The following is a 15,233-nucleotide window of genomic DNA, read 5'->3' on the forward strand; positions in this document are numbered from 1 at the left end:
ACTCATTTCAATTACAAATTTATTTTTTCTTGATAAGATTATGCACCGAAGGTCTTGTTCATTAATGTTATTGAGAAAAAGGAAACTAAAAATGTTACCAACTTCTCTTTCTACACAACGGTTCGATAATGGCTTATTTGATTTCATCAACCTCATCTAATAAGTTGTGTATCGATTCAAGACACAAAGGAGACACATTCTTTCTTGCTACCAACGTTTATGCCTATTTTTATCAATTTAACAACCGACAGCAGAAAGTACATATAAACCATATCAGAAGGCTAAGACTGTCAAAAAATATCAGTTCATTTTGCAAAATTGTTATTGTGGCTTTAGCTAGACCCCATATGACAACATAATCAGCTTAAACTTCATTAATGATAGCTTCCGTTGGCTTAAAATGAACAGATGGACATAAGCATGCATTTATTTTTAAATTTTGCTTTGCCTCCAAACAAGACACATTGCCAATGAAGCATAAAGGACTATTATGATAGGGGCCAGATTTTAAGGGCAAAACTCAGAGTTGGGCAGCAGAATGTTTGTTCACATTATATTCAAATTTCTGCATGATAGTACTGTCGGGGAAACGGGGAGTAAGAAGGGAATTCCAAAAGCAAACAGACTGAAGGAAGAAGCTATCAGAGTAGAAAATCTTTCAGCATTTAGGGGACTTTATGGTGAAGAAGTGGGGGAGGATGTTGCTACAAGGCAAGTAGACCGGGGTTACAAGTGCAGTAAATTCGATTTCATTCATTTCTATGTTTCTATAAACCAATGTGTCCAGTCGGATGATTAGTATCATTATAGATTCCTAGGAGCTTTTTTTTTTATTTTATTATTACTAGTTTTTCCTAGGTAGCTTCTGGGGACATAATGCCACCACTGCTAAATACTAAATTTTAATATTTTCTACGTGCAACGATTAATCATTCTACTATCTAGCCTTGTAGATAGATCAGCAGCTGCCTCCTGAAACATCATATATACACAACTTTAAAAATATATTACTGCCTGGTCTTAGACACAACACTTAGGGACCTCTATACCAAACACTGTCTCAGACATCTTTAGGTAAGATGTTTTCCCATTAACCTGAAATCCAATGGTGAGGGCCCCAAATTGAGAATTTCAGACAGTGACAAATCACCTCATTGTTCTCATTATTCTGAGGCCATTCTCATCTGGAATGGTAGTACATGTCAGAGTTCCATCTACAGGTTAAGTAGAATTTGTCCTCAACATGACACTAAACTGCTTAGGACATCCTTGGGCAGGTTGGTCGCCTACCACCGATCTCGCCACCCCAACACATTATCTCTTTTGTTTCATTTTACTTCAGTTGAAGTTCTCATAAATGAAGAACCCCCTTCCCGGGGCAAACGTGTTCTCTACATGATACATGAGATACATAGATATTCGGATATTCCATTAAGGTTCTTCTCTACCTGGCCAACGTTACATCAATAAAGAGGTGTAGAATATTGATTTTCCTCTCCCCTATTGACCAATTAATTATGTTATTGTATAGCTTTCTTGTGGTCTTTTGGTTTTACTGGATTCCAGGACAAGAATTCATCTAGTTTGGTGGAGTATCCAGCTAAGATCTGTTATTTGCGGTAACATTACTAGAAGAACGTGCGCCATTCTTTACATGAGTCAATTTATACCTGTGTCAAGATCTTATTTGGCCTTCGAATACTGTGTTATTTAGAATATTTGGTCAGATTTACTGGTAAAGGGAAATATCCTCATGTCAAGTTGTTCTGACAAACCGATGATAGACACTCAAAAATGATGTCTAGTAGAAAATTCAAATGAAAGCATATGTGAGACTTCAGTTCAACTTTGCTAATGCATACACGTTAGCAAACATTACATTGGTAGAGATTTGCTGTGAAGTAGAACCTGTTTTACCAATCTTTTTTGTGGGGGGGGTCTGTTTTCTTCAAAAATTATCTGTCATAGGTATTCCCTTTAAACTGCATTTTGTTAATTTAGGAGCTTTGAGGACTGTGTAGAGTTATCCTTTATTTGCAACTAGCCTGGATGCCCGGCGTTGCCTGGGTGTTTGTAAGTGTAAAAAAAAAAAAATTGTAATAGGCAGGCAGGCTCGAATCTACAACACGAAGGCGGAAAAGAAAGTGAAAGAAAACCTGATGTCTTACCTCTACTCCACGACGCGACCGGAAGTGTAAAGCGTTCAAATTTAACATAGTCAATCAAAAAGATGACTTGCAGAAATGGCGTTGCTTTTAAATCGCCTACAAAGGTCGTTTTTTAATATGGGGGGAAAGCAGCTTCCCCAAATAAGGGGGCACTCTGGCAGTATCCAAATAAATAGTAATTGTCTCAGTATGAAGGGAGTTGGCTGTTGCATTCGATTAGTTTTGCTTTATTTATACGAAAAAGACAAGCAAACACTCAAAACGAGGGAATTTTTAAAAACTCGATCAAAGAGAAGATAGAGACGATGTCCGTTTGCAAATCTGAGATATTACAATCTGGGAAGTATTAGAAAACTTCTTCCAGAATGTAACCGACACAAGAACCCTGATGCAAAAGGCTTTTGTGAACATACACAAACGCGCACACCCATTTTGCCTTTTATATATTCGATTACTTCCATGTCTGTTCTGACCTGGAAGAGTGCTAATGTCTGTCCGGATCCCACCTATAAGTTAAATAGAATCTATTGCTTATGTTTCATTATCTCCGGTAAGACTAGATTGCACACTGATATGATAATTTTTATGACAGTTTTCTGAACCTAACTACTTCTGTGTTGGCTCATGACAAATTGGAAGTGGGTGTTTTCGTTTGTGAGACTATCACTAGAAGATTCCTTACAGGGTTAATGCACTCTTTCCATTCGGTTTGTATTTTTCATCAGTTTCCTTCTTCTATAGGCATTGCCTTCATGACAGCTGAGAAGCTTCATCTATCTCCTGTATGGTAACCCTTTCGAATATCAAAGGGACGTTAACAGGTGTTACATCTTGCCCAAGAGTGACATGGAACTGTGCAAGGCATAAGCGTTCATCTCTATGAGCTACTATACATACTTGCATACTTAAATACATACAACATCTAGTATTCTCAAACGGTCACCCATCTGGTACTGGCCAGGCTCAACGTCGCTTAATGTTAGTGATCTAACAAGAACCAGTGTGTCCACATGATTATGCGATATATTTTGTTTACAGACTATATACAAAAAAATATCTATATATCTATAAAAGTGAAATTGTGTGTGTGTGTGTACATTTTTCCCTACCAAACTACTCTGTCAATTTTAGTCTACAGACTCGAGATTTGACATAAGGGGTATTGAGATTTTTTTTTTTTTTTAATCTTTTTAATCGGTTTTCGGCCAGAAATTTGGTTGTCAAGGGGTCAAAGTTCAACGATTTGACCTTTAAAAACTCTACCAAACTCTACCGCCACCAATTTGGGGTATAAACACTTGAAATATTAGATGTAGGTTACTTGGACATGGATCAAACTTTTTAATTTGATTTGAGCCCAAAACAATTATCGTTAAGGGGGTCAAAATTGGGGTCAAAGTTTTAAAAAATTGACCTCTGCGGTCTCTACCAAATTATTCAGCCACTTTTTGGTCTAAACATTTGAAATTTTACATAAAATGTATTCAGAGATAGGGCAAGCTTTTTAATCGGTTTTTGACCGACAATTTGGTTGCCAAGGGGTTAAAGTTCAAAAGATTTTACCTTTGCGGTCTCTAGCAAACTATTCAGCCAATTTGGGGTCTAAACATTTGAAATTTAAAGGGTATTCAAGCATGCAGCAAGCTTTTTAATCAGTTTTTGGGCGAAAATTTGGCTTCCAAAAAGTCAAAGTTTAAAGAGTTGACCTTTGCAGACTCTACCAAACTCCTCTGCCAATTTTGGGTCTAAACACTTGAAATTTTAAATGTAGGTTACCTAGATATGAGTCAAACTTTTAATATATATACATACATACATATATATATATATATATATATATATATATATATATATATATATATATATATATATATATATATACATAAAGTTATGAACAGTACATATGATCCGAGCAAAGCCGGGCTGAACTGCTAGTGATTGAAATAAGTGAAGATTAGTATGACTTTACCTCAAAGATTTTTTTGGCAAAGTTATAAACTGATACAGAAAGAGAAATAAATATTTTGTTCTAAGGTTGATAACTATTATATTCCTTAATTGTTTTAGAAGGGAGAAGAGCGAATAATTGTTAATTAGTAAAATGACCCTTCTCTGGGAAAAAAACTTGAAAAATAGAAAAATAAAACACTAACTCATTTAATCTAGTTTTTATGTTGAACAATTAGAAAAGAAATGCTGGAAAACTTTAAAAAGGAATTACATTTGGCAAAACACTTGTTAGTAATTTAAGGGCGTCAGTTTTTATAGACCAATTATAAATCAATCTTTGTGCAACCAATTTTATAGCACAATTATCAATTACGCAGACAGTAAATAGCAAGAATTAAACGGTCAGCATTAGATAAGAATTTAGACACTTAAGGTCATATTTGTTATTCCAAGACGCAATGTCGACTGTAATTATTGTGCTTGATGATAATATGATGGCAAATATTGGAAAGTATAGACTTATTTATGACAGCAATAAATATAACTGATTCTAGCAGGTGTTATTAAATATTAACAGGCCGCCCGACATTGCCTGTACCTAAGATACCCTTAAATATATTTTAATTCATGCAGATTATGTATTTATTATTATAGAGACAATTCTCTATCGATTATTATATTGAACCTAATATGGTAGTGAGATCAAAGCTAAAAAAAATATATATATATGACTTGAGTGCCATCAGCTAGTATCAAAACCAAAACATATAACTCTCCAGCCTCTTTCATGTCAGCCACTTTAAGAAACTCGGTTTCTTACTGTTGAGCACTTTAAAGTTGAAATAGAAAGTCGGCCGCCTAAGCTCGCAGTGCAAATCATGATGTTATAATCATTAGATCACTATGGCCGGATGTTATGACATTAAAAAAAATAAATGTTAAAATATCAACGATATTTCCTGTGGTTAAGATTGTCCTTGAGATTAGTTCCTTGCTATTGGAGTCAGAGATGCCTTCGTGGCCGGATTCGAATCTCCCGACCGGTAGTAATTGTGTCACCCTGCACTGATGAGTCCCAAAAGGATGAAACACTAGTGCCTGTAGGTATTAAAATTATTATTGTAATAATTATATAATTCATCTGTTATCCCTTTTTTAAAAGATGGAATAGCCTGATCATCGAATACAACATGCAAGCAAGCAAGGTCAATAGATTTTTATAATTATATTAGTATCCTCTTCTCTTCTACATTTGTTTCAGTTTCCGCCGAGTTGGACACATGTCCTTTTCCGAACAGCTAAAGCGGAACGATCATGATGTGTGTACATAGATGATGGTGATACATGACTCGACCACCATCACCTATATAAAGGGTCCTGGGTATGACCTTAAACAATATCCGATAGTGAGGCCCCAGCTTGCGGGCTTTGGGAAGCGTGGAGCCACCCCTTAATTGCCATTGCTCCCAGGTCCACTCTGACCCGGTGTGGTAGTACCTGTTAGGGTCCCAACTATGGGTTAAATAGAAATCGACTTGAAAAAAATAAATAAATAAAAAATATATATATATATATATTCTATTAAAAAATATTTCTCAAAATCACTGGATTCGGGATTAAATAACCTGAAAAGGGTTGATATGTCATAAAACAAAAACAACCAACCAACCTATGTAAATATATTAGTATAACAATTGAAGTTGAACCTAAAGTTTTATAAATGCTGACTTTCAATTTGATGAAAGAATTGGTTTGAGAATCATATCACATAAATTATTGTCTTCCTAGCATAATTTTTTTTCATAAGGAAATCACCACTTATCAAGGCCCGAAGGTCACTCAAGTATAAGGGTTAATGAATGTAACATGATCAGTAAGGCTGTAAGTTGGGTAGGCTTTGATTATTTAAGGGGACGGTTCAACAAGAACTTGCTTACATTGGACTTGAAGGCTACCGTATTGTAGTCAGCCAGGAAGCAGGCCTGTTGAACAGTGTTCCACAGGTAGGCAGTTCTAGAAAAGAAGCTTTGTTCATGGAATCTGCGTTTAGATTTAGGCATAGATAGAGAGTGGGAGAAATTGTTGATAGTGGTTGTAGCTAGTCGAGTATATTTTTTGTGAAAGTCCAGCAATGGGGAACATATATTGAAGCTTAGACAAGCACCTTCCATGAAAATAACGATAGAGCAAAGACATACTCGCAGTATTAGTAAAATGTTCTTTTAATTAAAATCGACAAATAATTTTGTAAGATGGCGGAAGATTAGTGAAGCAGCACAAAACACCTTTCTTTAGACTGTTGTGTTTTTTTCCTAATAACTGAACTCATAAAACATGAGATAGCAGGGAAGTCTCTCATTGGTTGATTTGGCCGCATGATCACACATACATATCATTCTAATAAACAGAGCTATGAGGGAACAATGTATGACATGAAAAGAAACTGGAATCCTTGGAAGATTTCCATGATTCCAGTAATTATAGGAGCAACCGGACTCATAAGAAAGAATTTCAAATACTATCTAGCGGATATACCTGATGAACCAAGTGTAAAAGAAATACAAAACATTACACTTAAAGGACGGTTAGAATCTTTAAAAAGAAAACTCTCAATTGGAGTGCCTGAAATAGCTAGTGAATATATGACATCCAGTAGGATACCCCATCCCAGCAAAATAAAAGAAGAATATCCAAAAATAAATAAAAGGCATGTCAGAAAGCACACCTCCTTTTCCTGTCAAATCCAAGGGAATAGTTTCAAAGTCAATAAATTGGTTGGTAAAATTCCAGGAAAATCCAAGGGAATAGTTTTAATATCAGATTAAAAAAAAGTTAAAAATGTTCAGCAGTGACTTGACTTTACAAAATTATTATGAAATATGAAAGATGATTTGTTCCACTTGGCACAAAGGTTATTCTTAATCATTTAAGATTAAGAATATACCATGACTACGAAATGCATTGATAATTGTAAAAATGTATAATTCATTAACCCTACAATACCTGAACTACTGAACCTAATGTGACCTTATGTCTGGCGTCCTGGACAAAATTGTGAAAAAATTTAAACACCTTAGTAATTTTTTGCCTCTCATCTACCGCCAGTATTCAGCCTTCATATGCCAATTCGCCCAACAGATAGAGACCTTCTTGATGCACAGGTACTTTCTGCAGTGGGTGCACCAGAACCTTGTCTTCGCCTTCTTTTGGGGGTTATTTTTGTAAGATACTCCGGGATGCTGTCTGTTGTGTCGCAGGTGTTTCTCCATGCACACAGCACAGATATGGTCAGATGAAGTGCAGGATTAGGTAGTTAGTTTTAGCTTCCTGACAACACAAAAACACGTAGTCAGAAAAATACCAGTTCAGCGATAACTCGGTATATTGCATTTTTGGAAATTACCGGTATATCGATAACTCGATCTGGTAGGGTTAAGACATTTCTTAGATAAAAAATATTTAGGAATTAAATGTATTTCATTTTAAGCCTTTACAAGATATCGTTTATAAAAAAAATATATATCAACCACACAAAGATATATATATATTATTTAATTGGAATTCATTATTGAGATGATTATTATTTATTAATTTTTATTTTTTGTGGACTATTATCCTTATCTTTTCTTAGCTGTTTCACAACGTTTCGGCCAACTATTCCTCTGGCCTTCGTCAGGTGGTAACACCGAATGTCGTAACTGTATCCACTGCAGTTACTGCCTTCTGTGGTTGTTGTCGGCTCACCACATTTTTAGCCAAGTAAGCCTCTGGCTGACTTTAGGTAGGATTGAAACCACTATCTTGAGACAATTCTCACCTGGAACCGTAGAGATTCAACGTCTCTATCCACTGCGCCACGGGCCCCGAAGGCGATCAATGTTGAATTTTTTTGTCTTATAAATTCATGTTTATTTATTATCTGATCTTCCATGGTCGGGTCCGTAGATAATAAAGATAATTTAACAACTCTGTATTAAAATCTGTAAGGCTGTAAACTCATGTAACAAGTATAGATTTAACAGCTTAAGCTAGGAGTTGAAAGGAACATCGTATTACATCGTATTTAACAGCTATGACTAGAAAAAATAGAAAAGTTGTAAATTAGCATGAGTTTTCATTTGACTGATTATAATAGTGTTTGTGAGAGTCAAAGACGTTGAGGAATATGTATTAATATGTATTAGCTTCATTATTAGTCACTACAAGCTTTCGCAAAAGTCAGGTAAACTTAAAGCCACGCGGTTCAAGAACAACTTAGATCAGATATATAGGATTTCTGTTAAGAGAATAAACTTCTCTTAAATCTATCCCTACCTCATCATGGTCAGTGTAGTATCAGAACTACGCCGTCTGGTGAAAAGGTTTGTTAACAAGCAGTATTAGAACCACAGTCTGACTAACAGGCTTTGGTGAAAATCCAGAAAGTGTTGACATCAGGACTCGTCTGCCTCTACATGTGGCAAGCAGACACGTGTCAGGCACGGAAGAACAAATCAATGGAATAAAAGTGGCAATGTTGCTTTTACACCATTCTTTTCATTCTAAGTCAAAATTTCCTCTGCTTGTTTCTCTCAGTGTCGAATGTAAATACCTGCAATCCTACAAGTTAATAAGCAACCAACAAGGAGGACTTCACGCAGACCAAAAACTATTTGTCATGATCTTTGTAAGCTCTATGCAGAAGTTCAACAAGATTAACATTAACAACAATGATAGGGAATAAATGACTACATTGGATTGAATCGAATTAAAACACAACTTAGCAAATTCCATAGTTGGTGATAGTATCCATTAAACTAATTATGCATTGTAAACCATGCTAAAGTGCTATCAAATATTACCAAATAAACAAAAGGGTCATATTGTCTGCTTATTTTGACTTCCGGTTTCTGCAGTCCAATTAACTGGATAATTAGACATGGTGAAGTGGACAAGAAATCCATTCTTAACATTATTTGAAAGGAAGATACCATTTATCAGAAGGGCTTGCTTATCACCGTAGTCCCGTTTGCAGAGTAGAAACTAATAATATAATAAAAAAAAACAATCTTGGCCATAACTGAAAAACGTTTTTCATGAAAAAAAATTTAAAAGCACTCTACAAAAACACTAAATATTGGAAATAAACTTAATAAATATTATGAATGAAAAACGTGTGAGGATTCATAAAGAAAGTAATAGACTCCCAACCGGATGTTTACTCGTCGACTGTCACAGACAAAGTGTTCGACGCACCCATCTGGTTAAAAAGAGAAAAATAATAAAGATTAATTAGTCAATGGGAGCGTGATGAAAATAAGATTTAACAACCAACGTGTCTGTGGGAGCCGGCAAGCAGAAATAAAAACCCAGTATTTTTGTAAACGAGAGAGAATGGAATCAAGACACCAAGGAAACAAGACACAGGTGCAATCAAGCAAGAAATCACTCCTCTTTCGCTGTTAAAGTTTACAAACACTCCTCTCTGTGACTGCTACTCGACCAACAAAAAGAAACAATGAATAAGTACTCTTTATGAACATTCTCCCTTTTTCCCTCTGTTTATTCCAACACCTTACTTTGTATTATTTTGAAAGATGACAACACATGAAAATGAACCTTTTTGAACACGCACATTCAATCTAGTCTTTTGTTGTTAGAAAAATTGTTTCAAAATCTTAAATGTTCATAGTTCGTCTTGTGTTAAATGGAGTTTTTATTTCATGCTTTTTTTATGTTCTAAAGCACGAAACAAGCTATAAATGAAAACTTATATTTTTAAGCTTATGAAATAGATTCATCATGATAGTCTCTGAAAATTAATAGCCCAGAAAAAAACTTTATATAATTCATAATACTTACTACTTGTGCCAGCATTCACCGGTTTCTTCCGCAATATGCACTACATCTGAAACCTTGACAGCACGGTGTTCCTGGGCAAGGTCGCATGAGAGGAATAGTCAATCATGATTACACTGTCGAAAACCAACCACTTGTGGGCCAGAGAGTATTGCTTTGCCATGGAAAAAGTTTATTTAGAAAGCGTTTAAGGAAAGGGTACCAAACTTCTACCCTGATACAATTCATACTCTAATATATAAAAGGCTATATGTCATTCTGTCTTTCTCTATATTTTCAAACTCTATCTCCTCCAAAATAAAAGTCGCAGAGCGACGCTAGGGGCCTCAAGTGATTGAATTTTTATGGGTCATTCTTTTATGGGTCTTTAGCCGGTTAAAATAGTTTTTAAAGGGTCAAAAATGGGTCAAACTTGAAAAAATCGTCATACATTTTATACATTCATCTTAGTTTATTATAAATTTTTAATCAGTTCATAAGCGTGTCACGTTGGTACAGTGGTAACGTCATCAGCTTTGAATGCTTCCGGTTTCGATTTTAACTTATGTCATCCAAACACTTTTTTTTTTTACTTTTGAAATCACGACTGTAATAATATATACAAAATCTGGAAAATTAAAATATCATATTTAAGCGTATTTTACGACCGGCAAAGTCGCCTCTCCCGCCCGGGAAAAGCCGGGCACTCCCCCTTCCCCCGCTAATGCTACATATTTATTTATAAACATGTCAGAACGAATTGTAGTAGGTATTTACTTATCTCCCTTCCACAGCCGGATGATGTGACAAAAGAGTTGGAAAGAGTGATGGAAAAATCAGCGCCCTAGAAGAAAAGCATACTGGCTGGCAAAAAATGTCTGGGCAGTCCCGTCGGCATTCCCCGGTAGAAGCAGTGATTAACAATAAACTAACTCCTTCTCAAAGGGGGAAGGAAAAACTTAGGAGGGTAAACCTCCTAAAACTGCACAAAACCAATGCCCTATAATTTGTCTTTAGTGCTGGGGAAAAACCTCAGCTTTGTGAGTTTGCGTTTAATCAACTCAAACTGGATAATTTTGTGGAAAGTGTATGATGTTGAGAAGTGCAAAAAACTCAATGAAGCCAGGATAATACTACTGAGAATGTATCCTGTTGCAGTGAAATGCATGGGATTATAGTCAACTAACGAACTTTCTAATGTCCAGCATCGTGCTACCAGAAGCGGTGACAAGGCAAATCAGTTCCTTGGCTTTTTTCTCTCACGCCTATAACTTACCTTATTTTGAGTTGAATAATTTTATTTATATAATTTCATAAACATATACTTTTTACATAAATTGAACTGAAAAAACTTTTATTTTAAAAATTTAAAAAAAAAAATTATTTTATACTTACATAAACATTTCTCATAAGATTTCAAATAAAATAAAAAATTTATTTTTTAATTTTGTTATTAAAAGTGCAGATATAGACTAACTGTGTTATTTTATCTGCATACTTTTTCTTAATATTTTATTGTATACTTTTCAATAGTGTCCTTTTCTTATATTTCATTGAAATGAATCGCTTCATAATAGAAATACTGACGAACAATAAGCATGAAGGAACTGAATTGCTTTGTCACCTCTTCCGGTAACGCTACTCCGGAAATTAGGAAATACGTTAGCTAACTATATGTATGCTATGAATAAGAACATAATTTATTGAGTGAGAAACAAACAAAACATGCATCATTTGTGAATAGTAAGATTGCGAGAAAAGTGTGAAATAAAAATGTGTAAAAACTAAAAGCTAGTGAAAATGAATAAAGTTCCGTTTGCAAAAGGGAAATCTCTACATTACTTACCAACACCACTCATACGACTTTCAAGATTTCTTCCACCTTTCAAAGTCAATAAATTGGTTGGTAAAATTCCAGGAAAATCCAAGGGAATAATTTTAATATCAGATTAAAAAAAAAAAAGTTAAAAATGTTCAGCAGTGACTTGACTTTACAAAATTATTATGAAATATGAAAGATGATTTGCTTCTACTTGGCACAAAGGTTATTCTTAATCATTTAAGATTAAGAGTATATCACGACTACGAAATGCATTGATAATTGTAAAAATGTATAATTCATTAACCCTACAAGACCTGAACTACTGAACCTAATGTGACCTTATGCCTGGCGTCCTGGGCAAAATTGTGAAAAAATTTAAACACCTTAGTAATTTTTTGCCTCTCATCTACCGCCAGTATTCAGCCTTCATATGCCAATTCGCCCAACAGATAGAGACCTTCTTGATGCACAGGTACTTTCTGCAGTGGGTGCACCAGAACCTTGTCTTCACCTTCTTTTGGGGGTTATTTTTGTAAGATACTCCGGGATGCTGTGTGTTGTGTCGCAGGTGTTTCTCCATGCACACAGCACAGATATGGTCAGATGAGGTACAGGATTAGGTAGTAAGTTTTAGCTTCCTGACAACATAAAAACACGTAGTCAGAAAAATACCAATTTAGCGATAACTCGGTATATTGCATTTTTGGAAATTACCGGTATATCGATAACTCGATCTGGTAGGGTTAAGACATTTCTTAGATAAAAAATATTTAGCAATTAAATGTATTTCATTTTAAGCCTTTACAAGACATCGTTTATAAAAAAATATATATATCAACCTTACAAAGATATATATATATTATTTAATTGAAATTCATTATTAAGATGATTATTATTTATTAATTTTTATTTATCGAGGACTATTATCCTCATCTTTTTTTAGTTGTTTCACGACGTTTCGGCCAACTATTCCTCTGGCCTTTGTCAGGTGGTAACACCGAATGTCGTAACTGCATCCACTGCAGTTATTGCCTTCTGTGGTTGTTGTCGTCTCGCCACGATTTTGACCAAGTAAGCCTCTGGCCGGCTTTGGGTAGTATTGAAACCCCTATCTTCAGACAATTCTCACCTGGAACCATAGAAATTCAACGTCTCTATCCACTGTGCTACGGGCCCTGAAGGCGATCAAGGTCGAATTTTTTGTCTTATAAATTCATGTTTATTTATTATCTGATCTTCCATGGTTGGGTCCGTAGATAATAAAGATAATTTAACAACTCTGTATTAAAATCTGTAAGGCTGTAAACTCATGTAGCAAGTATAGATTTAACAGCTTAAGCTAGGAGTTGAAAGGAACAGATTTAGCCTTACATCGTATTTAACAGCCATGACTTCTGAAATGTAATGCAGATTTTCACATTGACTTGATCACAGAATAGAAAACATTGAAAACAATTTACATTTACTCAACATAGAAACTGAAAATACAAAGTTTATATATTATTAAAAAACCTTTGCAAAACATCTCTACTCCTCTGCCTTTAAGAACTTTCTCCTGTATATTTTCTTTATTGTCATATTTTCTTTTTACTTCTTTTTTTTTTCACTTGGCTCTTTATACTTTATATTTTTATACTTATTTTTTATATCCATTTTTATTCAATAACTTTTTATTCCTTATACTTTTATTATGTGTTATTACTCTATAATTCTTATATTTTTATATCTATTTTCCCATACTTATTTTTTATCCCCCTATTCTATCATCTGTTTATCCTCTATCTTAAAACTTAAAAAATGTTTCTATATTGTATCCCTTATAATTTATCTCCTCGCATTTATTATCTTACTATTATTCCTAATAATTTATATTTCTTTTAAGTACTATTATTATTTCAGATACCCCTTCTGAAATATATCAACATTACATAAACCCCTTATTTCAAGTAAACCTCTCCCATAGCTATAATACATTATTACATATGATTAAATAAGCATCTGCTTTCAATTAACTTATCCTATATTCTCATCGAGAGTTTAATCACAAATATTATACACATATATATATATGGCAGATATGCTATACACTTACTTTCATTATATAATAAAAGCTATACTCCTCCTATATCACAGAGAGTAATTTAGTTCTTCCATTATCAGTCGCAATATTTTATCTCTCACTGCACAATTATTTCGCTCCTAATATAATTATCGCTAGACCTCACATCTTCTCTGTTCTTCTGATGAGAAGCATTAGGCTTCAAAATACTATGGTATAAAAAGTTATCGCTTACCCTACACCTCTAATTGATGTATCACCCTTATTGAATAAATGAATAAATCTATGTATATATTAATATATATTTTTATATCATAATTTTCTTTCTTTGTTGATTTCTATATAAGCTCCAAAACAATTTATTGAGCTTTGCATTATCCCGATAAGTCTCCTCTGAAAGAATTGATCTTATTCTTTTTCTTTTAACTCTCTCATATATAAACTATTACTTACCCTAAAAGAATTGAACGTTTTTTTAGAAAAATTAAGTATTTGTACAATATGTATTCAATCAGAATTTCAGAGTTAGAGATTTTGGAAAGAATCGAAGTCAGAGTTATACGATGCTAAGAGTCGGATATTTTAGTCTTCAAATAATCGACAGACAGTTTGCATAATGGATGAATTAAAATAGGAAGTCAGAGTTGGGGTTGGATATCTTAGAATTCTAGGAGTTGGAATGATATTTTTGGAATCCATGGAATTAGAGTCGGAGTTCCAACTCTGCAACTCTGCAATTCAATTTTTAAAAAAGGAAATAAATTGTTTTAGTAAAGAAATGCTTGTGAAAAAACAAATATAAGTAAATATTCCTTATATTTTGACTGGCTTGATTCTATTGTTGACATAACTTTACAATGATTATTTCTAGAATCAGGTACTAAGAGAAAGTTGCCAATATTCATAATGGAAACGGTGCTATAGAACTAATTGGATTCAAACTTGTAATACCAAGGTCATCAGTCTATGTCATTATTCAAATTTGATACATCAAGGTCAATAAACCGAATCAAAGATGTGCATTTTTCTACATTTGAAAAAAAAAAATGCATCTTAATAATTGATTAAAATATTGTATAAAAGAAAAGAAAATGTAATTCTAAATGGAACTGATTTTTACAGTAATTTAACAAAATAAATACAAATTTCAAACACACTTCAAAAATTCAGAATCAATTTAAAATATGATAAGCTGATCAATAATCAATAATGTAAAATTTTACAACGTTCACAACCACAGAAAATAGAATTAATGTAAAAAAGTGAAGCATTTTCAAGCATTTACATTATTATTTTGCTACAGTTTTAAATTTTTGTACCTCGTGTTTCCACATATTGAAGCCTTCTCACGTTATCACGTATTGAGTTGCTATAAATACTTAGCAATTTTTGGTGGTATTTTTGGGTTTTTTAAGTC

The 15,233-nt window shown here is 33.9% G+C and overlaps 1 protein-coding gene across 8 annotated transcripts in view; it reads right to left on the bottom strand.

The window, feature by feature from the left end:
* LOC145256092 (armadillo repeat-containing protein 3-like) overlaps positions 1-15,233 on the bottom strand; it is a 257,032-nt gene that overhangs the window by 157,624 nt on the left and 84,175 nt on the right. Inside the window, exon 10 of one of the 8 annotated variants that reach the window (XM_080114676.1) lies at positions 11,782-11,817. The exons of the other annotated variants lie outside the window; for them this stretch is intronic. Coding sequence (XP_079970802.1) covers positions 11,782-11,817 — 36 coding nt within the window. The remainder of the gene's footprint in view (positions 1-11,781; positions 11,818-15,233) is intronic. 8 annotated transcript variants of the gene reach the window in all.

This window comes from Euprymna scolopes, chromosome 3, assembly GCF_053919585.1.
Source record: "Euprymna scolopes isolate OS-2025 chromosome 3, ASM5391958v1, whole genome shotgun sequence".
NCBI classification, from domain to species: Eukaryota; Metazoa; Mollusca; class Cephalopoda; order Sepiida; family Sepiolidae; genus Euprymna; species Euprymna scolopes.